This window comes from Lynx rufus, unplaced genomic scaffold, assembly GCF_022079265.1.
Source record: "Lynx rufus isolate CCGP_SWC_20201006 ecotype Redwood Valley unplaced genomic scaffold, mLynRuf1.p SCAF_19, whole genome shotgun sequence".
Classification (NCBI taxonomy): Eukaryota; Metazoa; Chordata; class Mammalia; order Carnivora; family Felidae; genus Lynx; species Lynx rufus.
Window position 1 is genome coordinate 18,920,032 of NW_025814833.1, and position 23,601 is coordinate 18,943,632.

Consider the following 23,601-nt stretch of genomic DNA (forward strand, 5'->3'; position numbering starts at 1 on the left):
GTTTTACATAAATATGTAGATATTTTTAAATAAGAATATCAAAAATTGATGATCAGCAGTATAGTATAGTGGTTAAATTCCAGGGTTTGGAATCAGATTGCCTGGGTTTGAAGTTTGGCTTTACCACTTACTAGCTAAATGACTTTATTTATCTTCATTGTGCCTTGGTTTCTATGTATGTAAATGGGGATATTATTAGTACCTAAGTCATGGATTGGTTGCGAGAAATAAATCCAATAATATCTGTAAAATAGTTAGAACACTGTCTGCAGCGAGTAACTGCTATGTGTTTGTTAAATACAACTCTGGATTTTATCAAATGCCTTTTTAGCATCTAAGCAATTTTTCATATGGTTTATCTATTCATACTACTCTATTTTACTACTCTAATTTACTAATTAGAGTAACAGATTTCCTATTATTAAACCATCCTTGCATTCCTAGTGTGAACTGCACTCATAGTGTATTATTCTTTTACTCTATTGTTGGACCTTGTTTGCCATTATTTTATTTAAGAAGTTTGCATCAAGGGGCACCTGGGTGGCTCAGTCGAGTAAGCAACCGACTTTGGGTCAGGTCATGATCTCGTGGTTCGTGAGTTCAAGCCCCGCATTGGGGTCTGTGCTCAGAACCTGGAGCCTGCTTCAGATTCTGTGCCTCCTCCTCTCTCTGCCCCTCCCCTGCTTGCTCTCCTTCTCTCTCTCAAAAATAAATAAACATTAAAAAATTTTTTAAAAAGAAGTTTGCCTCAAATAATCATAAGTACAATTGGTTTGTAGATTTATTTTGTGATTTCTTTCTCTGCTTTAGATCTCAAATCTTTTCTTGTTTCCAAAAAAATTTTAAAGATTTGGAAGCTTTCACTTTTGTTATGCTCTGAAAATACTTAAGGAGCACTGAAATGATATGTTTCTTAAAAGATTGGCAGATTTTGCCTATGAAACTATTTCTGCTACTTTTTTTGGTTTGCGCAGTTCTTTGGTAATTTTATTTCTGTATAAATTAGAAAGTTTAGATTTTCTCTATCATCCAAGGCCAGTTTTGGGGCATTTGTATTTTTCCTATAAAATTATCCACTCCACCCAGGTTTTCAAGTGTATCTTCAAAGAGGTGCACAAAGTAGTTTCTTAAGAGTCTTTCAACTTCCTCTTTATCTATAGTTATTATGACATGCTTATGTTTATCTTCTCCTCTATTCTGGATTATCTATTTTATTGCCCCCCATGGAATGACTTAGATTTATATGTATTTAGTTCTAGATTTCTAATGACATATAATTTGAAAAATCAGTTCAACTAACAAATGAGGAATGTCATTAGAAAAAAAAAAGGAGATGATAAAAGGTTCAGTTCCAGAATCAGTAAGTGACATGTAATATAAAATACATAATTTCATTTTTTTACCTTTCAATGAATAATTAGCAAAAAATCTTTTAAAGTAAATCATCTAGTATAAGTGAGGGAAAAATGAAATTGCCACTTTCATGCTTTGTTAATGGAGGTATGAATTCAGAAATAATTTCATACATATCTTGGGCCTTAATGTAAACATTATTGAACCCAGTTATTTTCTTTGTAGACATCTATTGTAAGGAAGGAATCAGAACCAAAGGTTTGATCACAAAGATGTCTACTGTAACATTTTTATGGTAGAGAAATACTAGAAATGCTAATATCCAAAAACAAGGTATAGTTAACAATGAACATTGGCTTCAACTTAAATTTCCCAGCTGCGTTCACACCTAACAAGAGAGTCAGCTTGTCCTCTGAAGCTTTGAAGCCAGGCAATGACTTCTCTGGAGCTATGAAAAAGTCCTAGATGCTGTCTTCTTCTGACAGAAGGCTGTTTTGTCTACATTGCAAATCTGCTATTTGGTGTAGCTGCCTTCACTGATGATCTAAGCTAGATGTTCTGGACAACCTGCTGCAGCTTCTACATCAACACTTGCTACTACTTCACCTTACACTTTTATGCTGTAAAGATGGCTTCTTTCCTTACCTCACGACCCAACTTCTGCTAGCTCCAGACTTTCCTTCTTCAGCTTCCTCACCTCTCTCAGCCTTCACAGAACTGAAGAGAGTTAAGGTCTTGCTCTGCATCAGACTTTGGCTTAAGGGAATGTTGTCTGATCTTTTCTCCAGACCATTAAAACTTTCTCCCTATCAGCAATAAGGCTGTTTTGCTTTCTTATCATTTATATGTTCACTGGAGTAGCACTTTTAATTTCTTCCCAGAACTTTTCCTTTACATTCACAACTTGGCCAACTGGTGCAAGAGGCCTAGCTTTCAGCTTTCAGTGTTCAACATGCCTTCCTCACGAAGCTTAGTAATTTCTTGCTTTTTGACTTAAATGAGAGATGTGATACTCTTCCTATCACTTGAACACTTGATGCCATTGTAGATTATTAATTGTGCTAATTTCAATACTGTTGCATCCTGGGGAATTGGGCAGCTGGAAGAGAGGGAGAAAGATGGCATAATGGCCATTCAGCGGAGCAGTCAGAAGACACAACATCTGATTAAGTTCACCATCTTATATGGGCGTGGCTTGTGGTGCCCCCAAATAATTACAACAGTAATATCAAATGTCACTGATTACAGATCACCATTGCAAATATAATAATAATGAAAAAGGTTGAAATATTGCACCAAAATGTGACACAGATATACAAAGTGAGCAATGCTGTTGAAAAAAATGGTGCTGATAGACTTGCTCGAAGCAGGGTTGCCACAAACCTCCAATTTGTACCAAACGTGGTATCTATGAAGCACAACAAAACAAGGTATGCCTGTACTGTCATTTATTTCTAGTGAGGATATGCTCAACCATATTTTTTCTTACACTGTCTAACCTCTTAAAAAATCTATTCATAAGCTAATTCTATAAGCACAATAACTCATTTTGGCTTCTTACTCATTATTTAATGTACTAAAGAAGTTAATGAGTAAACAATATATCAATTACAGGGTGGCTCAGTCGGTTGAGCATCTGCCTCTTGATTTAGGCTCAGGTCATCATCCCAGGGCTGTGGGATCCAGCCCCACATCAGGCTCCACGCTGAGAATGGAGCCTGCTTAAGATTCTCTCTCCCTCTGCCCCTCTCCCCTGCTCATGCTGTCTCTCTAAAAATAATAATAAAAATAAGATCAATTACAAAGACTAAGTAAATAACTCTAATTTATTTTAATGTCTATATTATTCATACTATATTTAACTTCTTTTACATTCAAGTTTGATTTCATGTAAATATATCCATGATGCATACTATATGTATATATACTGTACATTTAGATTTATTATTTGTATGTGGATACTTAGATTTGAATTCAAAATTCAAATAACTTTTCAAGCAGCTTATTTTTAGAATTGGGGACATTATAACGTTGTTGATAACCAACTATATCTCTATCTACCTACCATCTATCTATCTATATATACACTTCCATAAGTCATAAAGTATAGATGATTGAATTTGACCACTTAAAAATATAAAGCTGTATACCACACACACAGACACAGGCACGTCTTATGGACCTATTTCAAAAGGCAAATGAAAAACTAAGAAGCATGCATAGTATGTGACACCAAGGATTTTTAACCTTAATATATGAAGTTTCTTGAAAAATAGTAAGAAATACAAAAATTCAAATACAAAAATGGAAGAAGGATGTCAAGAGACAATTCAGAACAAAAGAAATGCAAATGGTCCATTAACATATAAAAAGATGCCCAAGCTCACTCATAAATAAAATGCAAAATAATAGCTCCAAAAGATACCATATTTCTTCTAGCAGATTGGATATTAGAAATCTTTTGCCAAGGGTGCTCAGTCGGTTAAGCATACGACTTTGGCTCAGGCCATGATCTCACAGTTCCTGAGCCCCGTGTCAGGCTCTGTGTTGACAGCTCAGAGCCTGGAGTCTGCTTCAGATTCTGTGTCTCCCTCTCTCCCTGCCCCTCCTCCGCTGGCACTCTGTCTCTCTCTCCCTCTCTCTCCAGAATAAATAAACATTAAACAAAAAGAAAGAAATCTTTTGTCATTGTCAGTATTGACAAAGATAGGGGAAAACAGGTGCATTAGTAGGAAGATAATTGGTTGTTTAAGGGGGAAATTTAGTAATATCTATAAAAAATGCTAAATGTACATGTCCTTGACCCATCATTTCCACTTCTAAGAAATTATCCAACAGGTGTGCAAAAAGATGTGTACATAGATTTTAGTGCAGCACTGGTTTTAATAACAAAGCATTGGAAATCTACATGTCCACAAATAAGGGAATGGATTAAATAAAAAATGATACAGAAACAGAATACTATGCAACCATTAAAAAGAGCAAGACAGATCTATACTACAAATATGGGAGAATATTCAAGGTAGAATATTAACTAGAAGAAGTTATTAGACTTTCTATAGGATGTTATCCCATTTGTACATGTACAGAACATTTGGGGAATGATACATAATACAATGTTAACACTGGCCATCTCTTAAGAGTGGCACCTAAAGTGTAAGAGGGAGAGGGACTTTTCACTTTAAACCTGTTTTTATGATTTTAATTTTTATACCATCTGCTGATATTACTTTATACTAAAAAAATACTAGTTAAAATAACCTACAAAAAAAAAAGAAAACATGAGCTTGGTAGATCTAACTTTATAATGGCTTGAATTTCAATAACATCAAAATTGTTTTCAATTGTAAGAGTATCACAGTCACCACAGAAGTGTCTCACCCACATATAAAGTAATCTCAATGACTTACACACTTCCTCTGATCATGTAACATCTCCAAAGGAGCCATTACAAAGTCAACTGCACTGTCTTATACATGCCTAATGGGTCCAACAGAGCCATTAGGATGTCAGTTATATGGCAGGGCTCCTGCCAAAGCTATTACCAAGCCATTGCATTGTTTCACACACTTCCTTTGACATTCAGATGGTTCCCGAGGAACTGTTATCATTGCTATGGAAGTGTCCTGTATAACTTACATTGCCAGGGGAAAACACAAAAGCAAAGGAAAGAAATGTAGAACAAACAAACAAATTCCCTCCATTAAGTGCACATGAATGGCCCCACGTGGTCAAATATCAGAAGGAATGGCTCCTCATCTGGGTGTAACTATTACATGTCATTCAAGAAACCCAGGTGTTAGGCTAGCTATTTTTTTCACAACCCCTGCTGTTCCAAAGAAGCAATTTCAGGTGTAAGAACAACATATACATGGCTATGATGCTATGGTATTCATTAGTAGCACGTGGTATATTACCAAGTTTCTGTGATATGCAGTGCAGGAACAATAGGGAGTAGTACTGATGGATTTTTTTTTTTACTATTATGGGATTATATCAGATAATCCTTTACCTGTAAAGTTCCCGAGCAGCATATAGGGAGCTCAGCTGCCCAACACTCATGGAAATCAACAGGGCTTCTGGGTAGCTGAAACCCCAGCTCTACCTTAAGGGACTACTACCACGACACAGAAAACCAATGGTACAAGTTAACCCTCAGCCAGGTCTGAAATACTTCATTGAATTTCTCCTCACAGTCTTCCATACTTAGCAGAACAAGATTGTTGGCTACGAGAAGGATGTGTTATTTAAGGTAAAATGAGTGCATAGCATTTTACCCAGTTCAAAATGAAGAGAAAGTAGGCTGGACTCTGCTAGGCTAGAGTTTCCTGGGGTACAAGATGTTTCAGAAGTCAGGTGTATAACTGGCTAATCCTTGCTAAGAGAGCCTTCACCTGATCGCATCTACCCCACCATACCTGCATAATATCACTTTCTGAGTGATAGATATCAACAGCAACTAACGTTACTGGCATTTAATATATGACAGGTACACCATCAAGAGCTATATATTCATTTTCTCATTTAATCCTCCTCACACACCAAACAACTGCACAGGTAATGTTTCCACTTGACAGAGAAGGAAATGAAGGCTTAGAGAGCTTTAGCTACCTGTTCAAGGACACACAGCAGGTAAATGGCAGAACCAGGGCACAAACCTAAGTCTATCTTATATCACAGACCATGTTCTTAACCACACACTCTATAGAGAACATCATTTATTTAGACTGCATTAATATAACCAATTTTACTGTAATAATTGGTTTCAGATCACTTGTGCTCTCGTAGCAAGCTGCACATACATCTTTATCACAGTACTAACTAGACTGTATTAAAATTGGCTCCTTCTTCTTCTCCTAACAGACCTCTTTGGGTATATATGCCCACTTGACTTGGACTGCCCTGCATTGAGAACTGCTCCAAGGATCCAATGGGTGGGTTACCACAAAGCAACATTTGTATTACTGACCTCACTCCCTGGTTGTAGCTGATGGGACCAGTGGTAGAGAGCTGACTCAAGCTGGGAAAATTATTCTGTCTCCTTGGAATTTAGAAATGGCACTAAAAAATATCTGGTTAATTGCAACTGCTTTCCCGAACAGAAAAAATATAAACTGAGGAATTATAGGAAGCTTTATGCCTGCCTTACAAATGGAGATTTAGAGAAAGTCAACTTTCAGAGGTAGGACTGAAGGAACTGGATTCAGAAGCAAGAGGCAAAGTCCAGGCAATTCTTCTGATCTGATTCCTGCTGTCGAGCCACTCACTTGCACTGGTCCCATGAAGCATTCTCATGCCCTTTCAACTAAATGTGATTTTTTGTTTAAGCCGTCTCAAGTTGGTTTCTGTTACCTGTTACCTGCAATAACAGTAGTAAATAATAATGAACAACCCTAACTAATAGGGCACCAATCTCTCCCACTATACTGTAAATTCTTAGAGGTTGGGGAATGTACACTGGTCATCTTTCATATATGCCCAGTCTCCAATACAGAGCCCAGCAGAGAGCAGGCGCTCAATAAATATTGATTGCATAGAAATATCATTTATGAACAGCTATATAATTTTATATATAAATAGCTATACTATTCTTATTTATTTAAATAAATCTATTTCAACTCCTTTAAATAATTTCTTCACAATTTGCATATCTTCCTCGACTTACAATGGGGTTATGTCCTGATAAATCCACCATAAGTTGAAAATACTGTAGATCGAAACTGCATGTCACAATACGGCCTAACCTACCGAACACCAGAGCTTACCCTAGCCTACCTTAAACATGCTCAGAACACTCACGTTAGCCAACTGTTGGGCAAAATCATCTCAAACAAAGCCTATTTTATAATAAAGTGTTGAATGTCTCATGCAACTTATTGACTACTGTACTGAAAGTGCAAAATAGAATGGTCGTGCGGGGACAGAATGGGTGTAAGTGTCTCGGGGGTTTACCTTCACGATCGCGTGGCCAACCGCAAGCTCCAGTTCCCAGTGCCCAGCATCGCGAGAGAATTGTACTGCGTACCGCCGCCCCAGGAAAAGATCAAAATCCAAACTCAAAATACAGTTTCTACTGAATGAGTACTGCCTTCTCACACCATGAAGTCTAAAACATGTAAATCGAACCATCGTAAGTCAGGGACCATCTGTATACTCTATGAGTTACAGGTTAAAAATGCTTTTTCTCTGTTTCTCTCCATGTAACTTCTTGAGATGCAATTTAATCTTCACTTTTTATAATCCAACTGCTTCATTTAGGCCATCTGTGAAACACACATTCTTGGAAATTGATTGCCCAAATTTAGCTGTCCATATAGCATATTCCTCCAGTCTCAGGTAGAGGCAGATGTAATTAGGAGCGATACCTTAATCACTGAGGTTGATGCTCAAATAGGATTGCCAAATCCTTGTAGGAAATGCCCACTGGATCATGGGTCAGAGGCAGGGCTGTGTGTTAGATGATCAGAGGTCTGACCCACTGCAGCATTTCTATGCTTGTAAGATCAGAGAAGATCTACAAAAATATATTGTCTCTCAGTTTTAACTTTTTTCCTCAGAGCAACGAACAGAGATGTAGGTAGTAGGTGAAATGGGAGTTGCGAAAGGGTAAAGTGAATAAAGCAGTCTGACTGATATCAAAGTGTCCTGCTCCCAGGCCTCACGATGAAGCTAACATAAGTAAATGTGCATTTTTCCTAAACAGGCCAGGAAGCACCAACAGACAACAAAGGATTTACTAAGGACAAAGTTGAGGGATTGGGAACAAACTCCAACAGTGTTCCGATTGGCCTGAGAAAGCTGAGAAATACGGATCCCCCCCCGCCCCCCCCCCCCCCGGTTACCTGATGTTCTCCCTCCCCTGCACTTCAGGCAGCCCAGCCCAAGTGTTTCTGTGCTGAAAGGGATGGTGATTTATTTTAATTCTTCATAGGTTATAGCATGTCGGAGACTTAAATTCAATGAAGGGTAGCCACATAGGGTTTATGAAAATGAGAAAAAATAAATATTTTGAAAGGCTTCACCAATTAATGAAATGAAAGAACCAAGTCCTTATAGATATGATTTTGAAACCAGAAGGAGAAAATCCAAGTCATAATCTAGGATGGAGAGAATTGAAAGCATCCTTGAAATCGTGTCTCAGAATCTTTCTCAGTTGAGTAACTCAGCCAAATTAACAATTTCCTCTATCTTCCTTTTCTCCCACATGTACAGGAGTGAAGCTTAAATCAACTTAAACTGGTCCATATTATGCCCACTGCCTCATTATTAATCTAAAAATCAGAATGTATAGAAAGACAGAAACAAAACAAAGCGTCACCAACACTAACTGAGGCACAGGGATGGGGTGGCATGGAGTGTGAGACAGTAACATATATAAATCCTAAAAATTTTACACCATTTCACTCATTTCAAATATAGTATATCTAACGTCATGGGGCACCTGGGTGGCTCAGCCGGTTAAGCGTCCGACTTCAGCTCAGGTCATGATCTCACAGTTGGTGGGTTCGAGCCCTGCGTCAGGCTCTGTGCTGACAGCTCAGAGCCTGGAGCCTACTTCAGATTCTGGGTCTCCCTCTCTCTGCCCCTCCCACACTTGCACTCTGTCTCTGCATGTCTCAAAAACAAATAAACATTAAATAAATAAATAAATAAATAAATAAATAAAGTCAGATTAATGAAACAGATGCCCTGATAGGTTTCATTCCATGAATGGAGATCAATGGGAAATAAATAGCAACATTTGCACACAAACACCAAGTTCAATTCACTGAAAACAACTATTTCTCCAAATTTATATGCTTTTAGAAAAGCCATTTGTACTCTCATCTTAACTCAAACCTTCTCTGTGAGAACCTTTGGAAATGCTCAAGACCGATCAGTCCTGGTTGTCACTGATTGAAAATTTATAGAATCCAAATTGGTGAAATCATACTGGAGGTCATAAATAAGATTCTAAATTGTATACTCTTCATTGAAAAGTAGGAGTCAGATTAAGACTTACAGAACTCGCACTGAGCAGGAGAAAGTTGTTGAGCCAAGGAAGGAAAGGAATATTTAGAAAATAATCAGTTGAATTTAGCTAGCTGGTTTCTGAACTGCTATTTTAACTCTTCTTCCTATGTAAAATGTGGATAACAACAGAATCTACTTTGCAGAGTGATCATGAGGATGGTGTGAGATAAAGATATTAAAAGTGTATTTGGAAATAGTGAGGTGCTGAACATTCATATTGTACTTCATGTTACAAATACTATTCTAAATCATTATCTACATTAATTTATTCAATAGTCACAAAATCCTTGTGGTCAACGTTAATATTATCCTTCTTTTATAGATGATGAAATTCGGGCACAGAAACTTTATATATAACTTTCCCAAGGTCACACAGCTGGGATTTAAACCTAGGCTCTCTGGCTCCACAGTCCAAACTTTTAATCACTATGCTCTACTGCCTCTCAAAAGTTGAAATCATTCTTGGAGGTCCATATTGGGCCAACAGAGACTTGCAATAAGGACTAGTTTTTAGCAGACTGGATCATCGGTTTTCCTGGGCAACCCAGCCCGATTCTGTGATACCCCATCCAGTTCCTAAAATAAGATGTAAGGAAAATAAACCTATAAAAGAAAACAAAAAGGATGCATGTCCTTCACTCCTGAGTCTTCCAACTCTGTCTCAGTAGACAGTATTACACGATCAAGGTAGATAGATGGTTGATTAGACTGAGGGCCAGATGAAACTGAACAGTTTCATTTCTGAAAGTCCCTAACACATCCATGGGATAAGGCACAGTAATACAGTCTGGTGGCTCACCACGGTAAGCAGTTCTTGTGATGGGGCTAGGAGAGGATAATGTGCATTTTGGTAAAGCTCATTCTGATGTACCTTTCCTCTGATCCTTTGCCCCCACCACCTCCCCATTTTGAGTCATTGCCCTGTGGTCAGACCCCGTGCCCTCCAAAAGTCTGATTTTCATCAAAATCATTTATAAATATTGCTTTCAGTATCCCTTGGGAAAAGAGGCAAAGTCTAATGAGCACAATGAAGACAAAGGTAAAAGGACACCAATGTCCCCTCACTGAAAAATGACACAGTGTAAACACAGGTTTACAGAGAAGAATGAACACCAGTTCTTTCACTGAAGGCGTTATTTATAATTGATGACATGGCTATAGCAGGCTTCTAAACCCAAGCCAGAGCATCTGAAGGAAAGGACCAAAGCCATTTGCTAGGAGGCACTGTAAAGTCATGACAATATCTCAAATTAATGACTAGAGCCATGCAAAAAATCAGAGATAACGTAGGAGGTCATGAGGCCAAACCCAACCCGACTTGATTTAAATCTACACCCCCATGCTAAATCAACGCTTCCCTACCCCACTTTAAACACTGCATTGTCCTTTTCCCCAGCTCCTGACTCGCCTCCTCTTCACCACCAACATACATACATGAAGTTTTCCAGAGGAAAGCAAACCAATAAGCAGCCAATGAACTCATCTTTGACAGGTCAATTAATCACCTCTGTGTGTTGTTTGTCAGAGGGGCAGGGTTCCACTCTGTGGGGTGGGTGTCAGGCAAAATAATCTGCGGTCAAATATTGGCAAACACTTACCTTGAGTAGACCCAGCTTGAGCCTCCAGGTCACAACAAACAGGAGAGAACTTAAAACCTGTAATATTAAACATTTTATGAATTAATCCTTATCCAAGTCACCTGGGAATCCTCAATCTTTAACCCCTACCCTTCATCCAATAGTATATTTTAAGTAACAGATTCAATGAACTATGATTCACATACCATAATGTTCACCCTCTTATAAACTGTACAACTCAGTGGATTTTAGTATTTTCACAGAGCTCTATAACCATCACCAATATATAATTCCAGAATCATTTAATCACTCCAAAAGAAACCCCATACTTAGGATCTTGTAGGAGTAGAAAACTGGTTGAAACCCATGGCAAAACTTTTTATTTTAATGTTTCAATCCAGTGAACTGGCTATAACTTCATATGTCAGGAGTGAGATGAGGGAAGATGGGAAGTCTCAGCAAAGCAGGAGACCATCTAGCACCCTTTTTACATATATTTGGTCATTATTTTTTTCTGTTTCACAGCTGTAGCCCAGAAAACTTTAGAGAGCAGTCCAAGGTCACATCATTTCCATCCTAGTGCTCTTTCACTTGCATATGACTATGCACACATAGATCATCTACGTTCTCCTCTCATTTCCAAAATTCACCTCCCACACTCTTGGCCAAAGCCAGCAATATATACATATGTACCTGAAACTAGACTAAAAAACAAAAACAAAAAACAAAAACCAAAAAACACAAAAAACCAAGACCCAAAGGATACTTGGTGATAGTACAAAACATTATGGCCTATCATTAAGGAAATGATAATCTAACTAGTAGGCAAACAGTCATTCCTGATTATATCATTGTGGGCAGGGTCCCCTGTGGGCCGAACGAGGAAGAAGAAGACAGAATAGAAGAAAGCTGTAGGTATAGGGCTGGCGGTTACCTCTCTGCCACCTGAGAAAATACTAATTAGCCACTGCTAACGGAGCAGGCCTGTGGTCATGGGGATGGGACCTATGAAATTTAGACAAACAGAATGATGAAGAGCCTAGATTAGTGTGTTTAATAAGCATTAATGTGCTTTCTTATGAAAGGGTTCTGTTCTTCGGTAGAGACAGGAGCAGAAATAAATTAACCTCTATGCAACAAATCAAAATGATAAAACTTTTCTGCTTCTAAAAGTTGTAAGAAAACAATATGTAATTGAGACTTAATGATATTGCTACTATTACTTACCATCTGGCAAATGGCTAAAAAGTTAATTTACCTTCTGGGTTTTTTTTTTTTATCATTTCGGTCTAACTTGGTTAATTTGGATCTGTCTATACACTTGACAGTTTAATCTGAATTAAAATAGAAAGCCCATACAGAATATGCTTGCTATACAGTTGTTCATCTCATTGTTCATATATTGATATAAACCCCAAATGCATGAAATGTACTTTCCATAATAAATACCACTAGTATTACACTGGAAAATAAAGACAGAAATAAAAGGTGAGTAATAAACAAGACATGCACAATACTGCTGACCGCATGAGATTATTTCCCTCGGGGGAATCACCAGGAATAAAAAGCATTTTATCTATCATTATAAATAAATGTGTCTATTTGCCAGATACTTAGGTACATGCCTTGTCCATGGGAACCCACTATCCCGCATACGAAATGAAAGATAGGAAGACACAGGGAAGGAAAACAAATCAAAGGCTAAAAACTGCATTCACTCTGGGTTTTACTTAAACAGTATAGATCGTTCTATTACCATTCTCCCCATCCGACTTCCTCTCATGGTCCGTGTCGGTCAAGGACAACGCGGAGTTGGCCCGGCTGGACAGACAGGAGCTGTGCTCTGATTTCATCCCCCTTATCCACATTCTCAGAGCGTGGTCAGGTGAGACAGCACCTTCGGTCTCCGTGTCCACATCAGACCCCATCTCTAGCTGGTAGCCGTGCCGAGAAACGCTGTGCATGTCTGTCTGGTAGCCAGAGCACAGAGTGTGAGGAGTTTCACAGAATTCCATCTCTGAGAAGAAACAAAGTTCAGAGAAAAAAGTTGAGAAACAGTAAGAAATACCCACGAAAATTCTACTTTCTGTCCTCACACCCACCCCCCCCCCCTTGCTAGTAATTATGTGGTTTTGCAAAGTTAGAATTCTGGCCTTTTTATTTATGGTAGCTAGGATTCTATGCTTATTTTGCACTTCTGTGGCTTAAAATTATGCTCCTGTTGATTCTTACAAGGCTCTGGAAAAAGCATGCCCAAAATAGCTTTATAGCTACAATTTTAGGTTGCACAAAATGTAATGAAATAAGTGAGTGTAGAGGAGTATAAAGCGTAGAAAGCTGTCCTTTAAAAGATATTTCTCTTCCAGGAAGAATATATATGATCTGTAGAGCACACGTATGCTTAAAATATTAAAATTATCAGCTTTTCTAAGTATTTCATACACATTAGACTTAAGAGTAAATAATTCAATGTGAAAAATCTGGGTGAAAACATTACATTTAAATATACTTCTCTAAAGTACGTTTCTCAAAATGCATTAGTCTGCCACCGAAATTCTGGGTACTTAATATCATTATTTCCCATCGTCTCCAAAGGAGTCTGAGGCCCACTTGATGCTAATGATTCTGACTCAATCGTTCTTTGAACAAATTCATTAAAAATATTCAATTGTGTATCATGCATCAGCGGTGCTCAGGGTTTGGATTTTCCCTCTCCCTGTCCCTACCTCGAGTCTTAGATCCAAAAAGTGTTTAGGATGGTAGAGATGGTGTAATGAATCCTCTCTTTTTACAGTCGAGGAAAATAAGGTCCAGAGGATAGGCATCATTTGTCTATTGCCCATGTCAGAGAGCAACAGATCCCTTTTTCCTGAAACACCCTTCTGCGTATGGTTTCTGCTAGACGCCAATAAAGCCCCATCCACTCACTGCATGAATATCAGGCATTCATTCTTACAGTCAATTTTGCATTCAATTACGGCAAGGTGTCAAAAAGGGGAAAGGATGCTTTAACGGTCCCTAATAAGTTAATGAAAAATGACCACATGCCAAGATACATCATCGGAAACGTCTATGTAATACTTAGATAAGGTAATCCAGGGATGTTGTACACTATATGGGATTTTCTCCGACTGACATCAGAGACAGGGTATGTCATCTGGCCAGGAAGAAGCTTAACTGAGTGCATCTAATCCTTAGCACATATCAATAAAATGCAAACCCTGAAATGAATTTCACTCTTTGAATGGAGAAAGTGCTAGAATTTAGACAGGCGGACCATACACTGGAAGGAAAATGCAGAATATGAATAAATGTTTTAAAAATAGTGATTTTTATGACATATAATTGCCAAAAAAGGGTTTAACAAATCAAATCTTAATGGTTATTTAATAGCCATCGGGTGCTCAGTACTGTGCTCTATGAAACAGATATTGTGGACATACATAATGTATTAGGATAATTCAATTATATTATAAGTCACTCCTAAGCACGTTACTTATGATTTCTCTGATGCAGGTAAGAGTAATTCTGTTTTTCCACAAAAATTTGTCTAAATTGCGAAGGAGTGATGTTTTAAAAATAGGCATGGCTTCCACCTATCAAGCATAAAACCTCAGGAAACCGTGCCTCTCCTTGACATAAGGCTAAAAGTAAAAATCTATTTTGCCAAATATAAATCCCAGTGATCTAGACTATTGTCATCAGTTAATATTCATGCCTCTTAATTTCACAATGTTTCATTATCCAATCCTACTGTGCAATTGTTGCTGCAGCAACCTGATAATGAACCTGTCAGCTTGAAGCTGCAGGAAAGGAATTTTATATTGGCCTGCCTTCACAACTTCATTCCCTTAGACCAATGCTTCCCAAACATCAACATGCTTCAGAATCACCTGGAAGGCTTGTTAAAATGCTGATTGTGCTTGCCCTCCGGTTTCAGTTTCAGATAGCAGGTCTGGAGTAAGGCTGGAGAACCTGCATTTCTAACAAGTTCCCAGGTAACTCCTATGCTACTGGCCCAGGGGCCACACCTTGAAAACTCCATTCCTCGAGATTACTGTGAAGTCAGTGGGAGCCAGGAAAAGGGGAGAAGTGACAGAACAACCTTCCTGTGGCATTACCAAAGATTTTGCAATGAGAAAAGAAAGAGCTTGAATTGAATTGCTATGAAGTGTCCCCATTCATTTTCCATGGATTCGGGGCACTAATTAGGAAATTTACTTTCAAAAGCACAGACGTGCATTTATTTTCACTCCTACAATGGCACTGAGATGTGATTTTCCAAAGATTTGAATATGAGCATCTGAGTCATGGTAAAGACATTCATTGGAAAAGGATGAGCAAATAATAAATACACAGCCAATTTGCCACTCTGTATAATAAAATACTACAGAAAGTTAAAAAATAAAAATCACTGGTAAATGTAGGAAAAATGCCTTTTCGTTAGAGATTTTCTCCCATTCAAAACGAAATTTAAACATGCAAAATATGTGTAATGAAATGTATATAAAATGATCAAAAATTGCAAAATTTCTGTTGGAACCATAATCTGATTTGAATGCAAAGGTTAAATCACAAATTCTCTAATTAAATACAACCAGATAGGGGCACCTGGGCGGCTCGGTTCGTTAAGCATCCGACTTCGGCTCAGGTCATGATCTCATGGTTTATGAGTTTGAACCCTGCATCGGGCTCTGTGCTGGCAGCTCAGAGCCTGGAGCCTGCTTCGAATTCTGTATCTCCCTCTCTCTCTGCCCCTCCCCTGCTCATTTTCTCTCTCTCTCTCTCAAAAATAAACATTAAAAAATTTTTTTTAAGTACAACCAGATAAAAGTACACTTCCTTATCAATACATAATTAGATAAAGTAACAATCTAAGTAAGCAATCAGTTGTTTTTTTAATGTTTAAACAAGAAAAGAAGAGAGAGAGAAAGAAGTTTCCCTTACAGTAAGTGATGTGAACATTTCTCTTTCTTGAAATCAACATTACCATTGTAAATTGTTTCCTTAAATACACAAAGGTCCTGGTGGTGTTCAAAATTCTCATAGGATGCATTTTCTGTAAAGCACTTACAATGCACCTTAAGTGGTTGTTTTTAGCCTTCTGCATATAACCTTGTTACCTAAAATACTACATACTCCCTAGAGAAGATGAAGTTCAATTGGATTTATTATAGGTCTATTCTTACCAAAAAGCTAGCCATAAGAGAAATGAAAGTGTACCTTCAGATACCTACAATTTAAATGGATAGCGGTACCATGAGAAATTGCAATTCAGGAGTAAACAGATACAGATGTTGCCAAATGAATGGTGTATTTGGAGCTTTATGAACATGTATTTAAATTTTACTATAAGGAAAACCTATTTTGCAGCCTCATAAGAAACAAAATCTGAGCAAATACAGTTGAAATCCAATTTTTAAAGGGGGCAGAAGATTTGAAGAAATACTTCATTAAAAAAGGTATACAAATAACCAATAAGCAATAGAAAAGATGCTCAACACCATTAGTTACCAGGAAAACATAAACTCAAACTGCAATGAGATGCCACTACAGACCTACCAGAATGGCTAAGAAAACTTCTGACCGCCCCAAGTGTCGACAAGGATGTGGAGCAACTATATAGACGGCTAGTGAGAAACTAAAATGGTACATTTGCCAGTTTCCTCAAAAGGTAAAGCAATACCTCACAGGAGAGCAATACACTCCTGGATATTTATCCTAAGGAAATGAAAACTTTTGTCCAAACAAAATTACATAAGGGGTTGTTCATAAGCTTTATTCATAATAGCTAAAAAGAAGACACAACCCAAGTATCCATAAATAGGTAAAAGGCTAAACTACCTGTGGTAGATATATACACACAGGATGTGTGGAATACAACTCAGTCCTAAAAAATGAATGAACCATTGATACATAACAAGATGCATGGACCTCAAAATAATTATCCTGAGAGAAAGAAGACCAATGGAATGTCTATATTCTGTATGCTTCCCTTTAAATAAAATTCTAGAAAATGCAAACCCATCTATAGTGACAAAAAATAGATCAGTGGTGGCTTCAGGGAGAAAGGGAGGGAGAACTGTAGAACAAAGGGGCACAAGAAAACAATGGGGATGATCTAAATCTTTGTTCTCCTGCTCCTGACAATAGTTTTGTATGTGCGGTACTTGCCGAAGTTTATCAATGGTACACGTTAAGTATGCGTGGTTTATTGTACTTGAATTATACCTCCATATAATTTTTTAGTGGATTATACACCCCCAGAAAATAGGACAGTGAGGAGACAGGAGAGCCAGTCAATTTTCATAGATGGAGCCGAGGGTCTCGGGTTAGCAGCAGACCCTACTCTCTTCCTCCTAGTGGAAGAAAGTACATGTCACATGAATGAAAAGGTAGTCAAGATGCAAAATTGCTTTTATCTAAGCCAAGAAGCAATCAAGGCTAACTGATGCATGATTTCTCAGTGATTCTCTAGGGAGCCCTGTTTTCCTAGGAACATAACAGTTGAAACCCAATTTTAGGGGGGTGGAACTAAGAATGATAACTGATCACTGATGAACTTTCAGCTTCTAAGGGAGCATTCTGTAATTGGGGATCACGAGAATAAGTTGAGTGAATCTGGCACAAAGGATCGCTTTAAGCCACTATTAATGTTAATAAATTAGTAATTTTTTAAATGCTATGAAGTGCCAAGTAAAATGAACTACTGAATTTTCTCTCTGAATCTAGGGATTGATCTTCAGGTGTTCAGCCTGGAGAAGCCATTTATCAAAACTTGAAAGGGAAAGTCATAGTTATCTGTGTCAGCATTTTTCTAGAAATGCCATTTTTGAGTTTGAAAAGCTCAAGACTTTATTTTCCTTAAAATTCTACCCATCCAAACTTCCTCTAAAAAGGGAGCTTTAAGACATCATACTCCAAATAAATAATTGGAGGTCAAAAAGCATGATTAATCTTAGCCATGACCTGAGTGATTTGTGATATAACTTCTATAGAGTGTAGTCCATTTCCAAAGTAAGGAAAAGGGAGGGGGGATAAAATTATTAGCTTTAATTACTGTGACTCATAACATGCCTTATGTACCATGTGCAAAAGCAGGTGTTTTTAATTAGCCATGTTGTTTTTGGATAAGTCAATTAACATCCTAGTTTTCCTCATTTGTAAAATGTTCAGGTCCACCAGAAATAAATATCTGGGTAACTCCCCTGTTCTAAAACTCTGTAATTATAACTTGACCTGTTACTGCAAAATGTAAAATGGTAAATATTTTCAAATGGGGAAAGAATTAGTGGTTTTATAAATCAAGGTACTATTCATGCTTCTATTGTGAAGGATAATCACCATGTTAGCTAAATAAGATCTTGTGTCATGATTACCAGTCTTAAAATACTAAAATATTGATATAGCTTAGGTATCCACTGTGAACTGCAAAATTATCAATAGAGTATGTAAAATACATGATGTAAAAAAAAAATCAACTGATATGGCACCTGAGTGGTGCAGTTGGTTAAGCATCTGACTCTTGATCTTGGCTCGGGTCATGATCTCACGGTTTGTGAGTTTGAGCTTCACATAGGGCTCTGCACTGTTGGTATGAAGTCTGCTTAGGATTCTGTCTCTCCTTTTCCCTCTGCCCTTCCCCAACTTGTGCGCGTGTGCGCGCACTCGCTCTCTCTCTCTTTCTCTCAAAATAAATAAACTTAAGAAAACTTTTAAAAAATCATCTGACTAAATAGTTACTCATCAAACATAAAACTGTCGGTTTATAAACATGGCTACTGCAAATAATACTCTATAGCATAATGAATAAAAATTCACACAATTAAGAAGTATTACTGACCACTAAAAATTCATTACTGGTTCTAGGGAAAATATAATGTGTTATTACAATCTTTTTTTTTAAATTTTTTTAACGTTTATTTATTTTTGAGACAGAGAGAGACAGAGCATGAACAGGGGAGGGTCACAGAGAGAGGGAGACACAGAATCTGAAACAGGCTCCAGGCTCTGAGCTGTCAGCACAGAGCCCGACGCGGGGCTCGAACCCACGGACCGTGAGATCATGACCTGAGCTGAAGTCGGATGCTTAACCGACCGAGCCACCCAGGCGCCCCCACAATCTTAAGTGAAAGAAAGAAAGAAAGAAAGAAAGAAAGAAAGAAAGAAAGAAAGAAAGAAAGGGAAGGAGGAGGGAGAGAAGTAAGCAAAAGCAGAAAGAACACAAATAATTTTCCTTACTGGGTACCATTTTGTCTTTCTCAGTTTAGGGGCTCTGAAGATAAAATGATATCAAATTGTCAAATCAGTTCATGTTAGTTTCCTTAAAACACAGCTCCACTGAATACCCACTCAATTTCAAGTCAAGAAAACAAAACAAAATAGACTTCTCTGATTTCTCTGAGTCTTAGAAAATTAACCCAATTTAATTTCCTCTTGTCTTACTTTATGAAAAAGCTTTACCAAGTGCACAATAGTACCATACTAGGCACCGAGCAGAGTGAGTTAACAGGACCATGTCATGTTCTTTGGCAAGTTCCACAGAGAGCTTTTTTAAAGGCCCAAATGACAACACAGTAATAAAGGCACACCACCCAGACATGACCTTTATTTTTCTGCTGAGGGCTTATCAGTGTTTTCTGGGGCACAGCAGTGAGAAATGGAGTGTTCCCACAGGTACGTCTGGAGCTTGTGGTTATCAGAGGACTTCAAGAAAATAGCAAAGCTTCCTAAGCCTAATCTTCCTCCTCACAGTTTCAAATGTACCCATTATCTCAGTACTCAGGACCTACCAATTATGCCTTATTTAATTTTCAAGATTTCTCCATCTGTCAGTATAGTGAAAAGCACAGCAAAAAAATCTGGGCAGAGTTAAAAGCCTGAAGTATAAACGTTCATGCTTTGTGACCAATATTGGCTAACTGGAGCCATCCCAGAAAATAGTTAACAGACCACGTTAATGTCAAAAAGGATGCTCTCAGAAGTACAGTAAGTTGTAAATCTGTAAAAATGGCTCAAACCAGAGAAGGATGCAGAACTGTAAAGAACATCAAAAGGAAGGGAGATGATGAAGGAACCTGGAAGAAATCAAAAGGGACTCCAATCTTATTTAGAGAGACAGGAGAATATCCTTCAGCAATCTAAGAAGGAAGGACATTTGATATGGAAATAAGCAACTTCCTGTCTATTTTCTTGAACTAACATTGGCCTCAGTGTAGGGCCCATGTAGACTGTACTCACATAAGATGGGTGAACTTGCTCTGAGGCTAACACACAGCCGTTACCATCACAATGAAAAATGTGATGCTTGCTCTCCAGCCTTCATAACAAGAGCCTGGAAAAATAATCAGGGACTAGAAAAGATGGTGGGAGGTCCTGGACTTCAACAGAAATTTAGATCAATGAGAACCTGTGCATGTTCCCTTTATTTCAACATTTCGAATAAGACAGAAACTTCCTGGCCTAAATGAGAAATTTTCAGGGCTACTGAACACTGAAAATGCATGGTGCTCAATGGCCCTAAAAATTTCTCATTTCTTACCTTTGTTGGTCCAATCTTCTGGCTGTTCATAACTCTTAGGAGGCTGAATTCTTATTGACCACTGTGGTCTTCCAGGTATACTTGTGCATTTTCATTATGTTCACAAAGCATGTGAAGCTGTTTGGGGTGTGTGTGTGTGTGTGTGTGTGTGTGTGTGTGTGTGAATTCTAAACCGCATTAATCTGTGGCACAATTCCACCTGCAGAAGTGAGACGAGTGAGCTAAAGAGTTAAATAACCACCAAAAAAAAAACCACTTGTGAGTGCTTCAAACCATACTCACAAAAGCAAACAGTGTGACTTCCATAATATTCTACACTAATCTGTAGGCATTTATTTTGTGATGAATGAGATAGAACTGTGCACCAGAGTCACTGTTTACAAAAAAACCTACTCAATAAACTACATTCTGCTCTGTAAGGGGATTCTTCCTACCACATTTCAAAGATGCCCCACTTACCTTTGCCACTGTATCTCTGGACATATTGTGCCAACCACCTGGAACACCTCCCTCTGATTTTTCACGAATCTAATTCCTGTATCCAGCCTGTGTCGTTACCTTCACAAAGTATTCTCCAACTATCATCTCCCCTCTCCCAATAATCTTATCCTCATCCACAGCATTTCTAAGCTTTATTATATATTTTTTATACGTGACTGTATATTTCTTTTTTCTCTATAAGCATATCATCTGCATTACCTACTAAATTACACTTCCAGATCCTACAGTGTTTTCTAAACTTTTGGTATCTCTCAAAACCAAATGAGATAATTTCCACAAAGCATTGGGTGATTTATTAAGGCCCAGATAAATATAAGGTAGTTTTGTCCTCCCCTCAGGCCCTAGAATAATTCTAGTCAAGGACTGATCATTAAATCCCAAAGTTTTAAAGTCCATAGTTAATAGGGAACCGCTCTTGAAAGGATTAAATTCATGAATACAATTCTGATGCATATGAGATAGTTTTGCTTACCATAAAACAATGCCTACTAATGCAAATTGAAAAATTGCTATTTTGGTAAATTAGCTATGCATTTCAAATGATAGATGCTCCACAAATTTGCCAAGAGGAGAAAGACAGCAGCCCACTGGCTGTGGATTCAGGAAAAACAATTTATAGCAATATTAGACTAATGGAGAACACGTTCTCTGTATTGTCTTCTGACTGAAATAGCATCACAAAGGAAGCTGCCCTCACTATATTGTTTGGCTTAATGAATTGGGAAATGGCTCCCTATTAAAATTCTTCAAAATATACCCCAGGGTATAGAACTGGGAGGCTTCTTAAAACCAGTCTGAAAGCCTTGGTAAAGACGACCTTTCAGCTAGCTTGAGTGGAAACATCTTTCCTCCTTTCATCCATCAGTTTCATCCCATTTACCAGATAGAAATTCCCATCTTGGCAAATCTGTAGAGTGTCCTGGAGGGAGGAGGTAGCTCCTCTCAGACTGTTCTCATGAAATGTTTTTCTTGTTTTTTCAGGAATATAAAAGAAGAAACTCTCCAAATGCGCAAAGGTTGTGGCAAGAACTCTTAGGACACTCATAGGGACTTCTGAATGTGAATTCTATTTACAGGAAAACGTTAAATTCTAGAGAATTTAAAACATTAAAACATTAAAGTCTTGACTTCCAGTCAAGATAGAATGATGGGGGCCAAATTTATTCTCCTACCTGAAACAGTAACAACAACAAAACCCAGGTAAAATATACCAGGGGCGCCTAGGTGGCTCAGTCGGTTAAGCATCTGACTCTTAATTTCGGCTCAGGTCATGATGTCACAGTTGAGTTCAAGCCCCACATCGGGCTCTGTGCTGGCGATGCAGAGCCTGCTTGGGATTCTCTCTCTCCCGTCTCTCTCTCTCTCTCTCCCTCTATCTCACTTGCTCTCTCTTTCAAAACAAATAAATAAGCTTTCAAAAATTAAAAAATTAAAAATATATATATACCCAACAATGGCATTTTAGACAATGGGCAACAAAGGCCAGTGATTCCTGAGATAGGAGAAACGAGTCAGTTTCATAGGCCTGCAAAGAGTTCTCAGACGTCAGCACAGGGAGGGAGAACAAAGGTGGATCCTAGCAGTCTCTCTGAGTTCAGGAGCTGGAGCTGGTAGTCTGGGAAAGCCAATAGAGCGAGCATTTGCAGTACAGAGCACCAAACAGGAGAGAGCTGCATGGAAAGAGACTTCCAGGGATCTGCAGAGCCCCCCAAACCGCCCCCGACCATCACCGGAGTCCTGAATGGCACAGGCATGGTAGAAAACCACCTGAGACTAGACAAAGAACTGCCTGGAAGGATTAAAAGAAACAACTTGGAATCTGAAGCGGGCTGGAAATAGTCCCTGTTCTCAATAGCCAGAGTGAAAAATCTCATAATCCATAGGCATTAGGTACATTCTGACAAACACATCATGCGTTGAAAATATTGCAGGTCAAAAATGCATTTAACACGCCTAACCTACTGACCATCATAGTTTAGCCTAGCCCACCTTAAGTGTGCTCAGAACACTTACATGAGCCTACAGTTGGGCAAAATCATCCAACACAAAGTCTATTTTATAATAAAATGTTGACTATCTTGTGTAGTTTATTTAATACTGTGCCGAAAGTGAAAACCAGAATGGCTATACGGGTGCAGAATGCCTGTCAGTATACCAGTTGCTGACCCTCGTGATTGCATGGCTGACCGGGAGCTCTGGCTCAGCATCGTGAGAGAGTATCGTAGCACGTATCAGTAGCCCAAGAAAAGGTCAAAATTCAAAATTTGAAGTATGGTTTCTACTGAATGTGTATTACATTTGTGCCATCATAAGGGGAAAAATTGTAAGTTGAGTCATCATATGTAAAGCATTTATGTAAAATGCAGACTAATCTATAGTGACAGAAAGCAGACCAGTAGCCGCCTGGGAATGGAGTGGATGGGGGATGGTAGAGAGAAAAGCATTATAAAGGGGCAAGAGAAAACTTTTGGGAGGTGATAGATATGTTCACTATGATGACTGTCGTGATATTTTCATGGGTCTATACATTTGTCACCATTTGCCAAATTGGACACTACAAATATGTACAGTTTATTGTATATTATACCTTGATAAGCAAGTTTTTAGAAAATGATG

The 23,601-nt window shown here is 38.2% G+C and overlaps 1 protein-coding gene across 3 annotated transcripts in view; it reads right to left on the reverse strand.

Moving 5' to 3' along the window:
• The window catches only part of TENM1 (teneurin transmembrane protein 1), a 555,347-nt gene that overhangs the window by 473,866 nt on the left and 57,880 nt on the right, over nucleotides 1-23,601 (reverse strand). For all 3 annotated transcript variants that reach the window (XM_047082126.1, XM_047082125.1, XM_047082124.1), the window contains exons 2-3: nucleotides 12,700-12,960; nucleotides 10,965-11,021 (exon numbers count right to left, since the gene is read on the reverse strand). In XM_047082126.1, coding sequence (XP_046938082.1) covers nucleotides 10,965-11,021; nucleotides 12,700-12,960 — 318 coding nt within the window. The remainder of the gene's footprint in view (nucleotides 1-10,964; nucleotides 11,022-12,699; nucleotides 12,961-23,601) is intronic.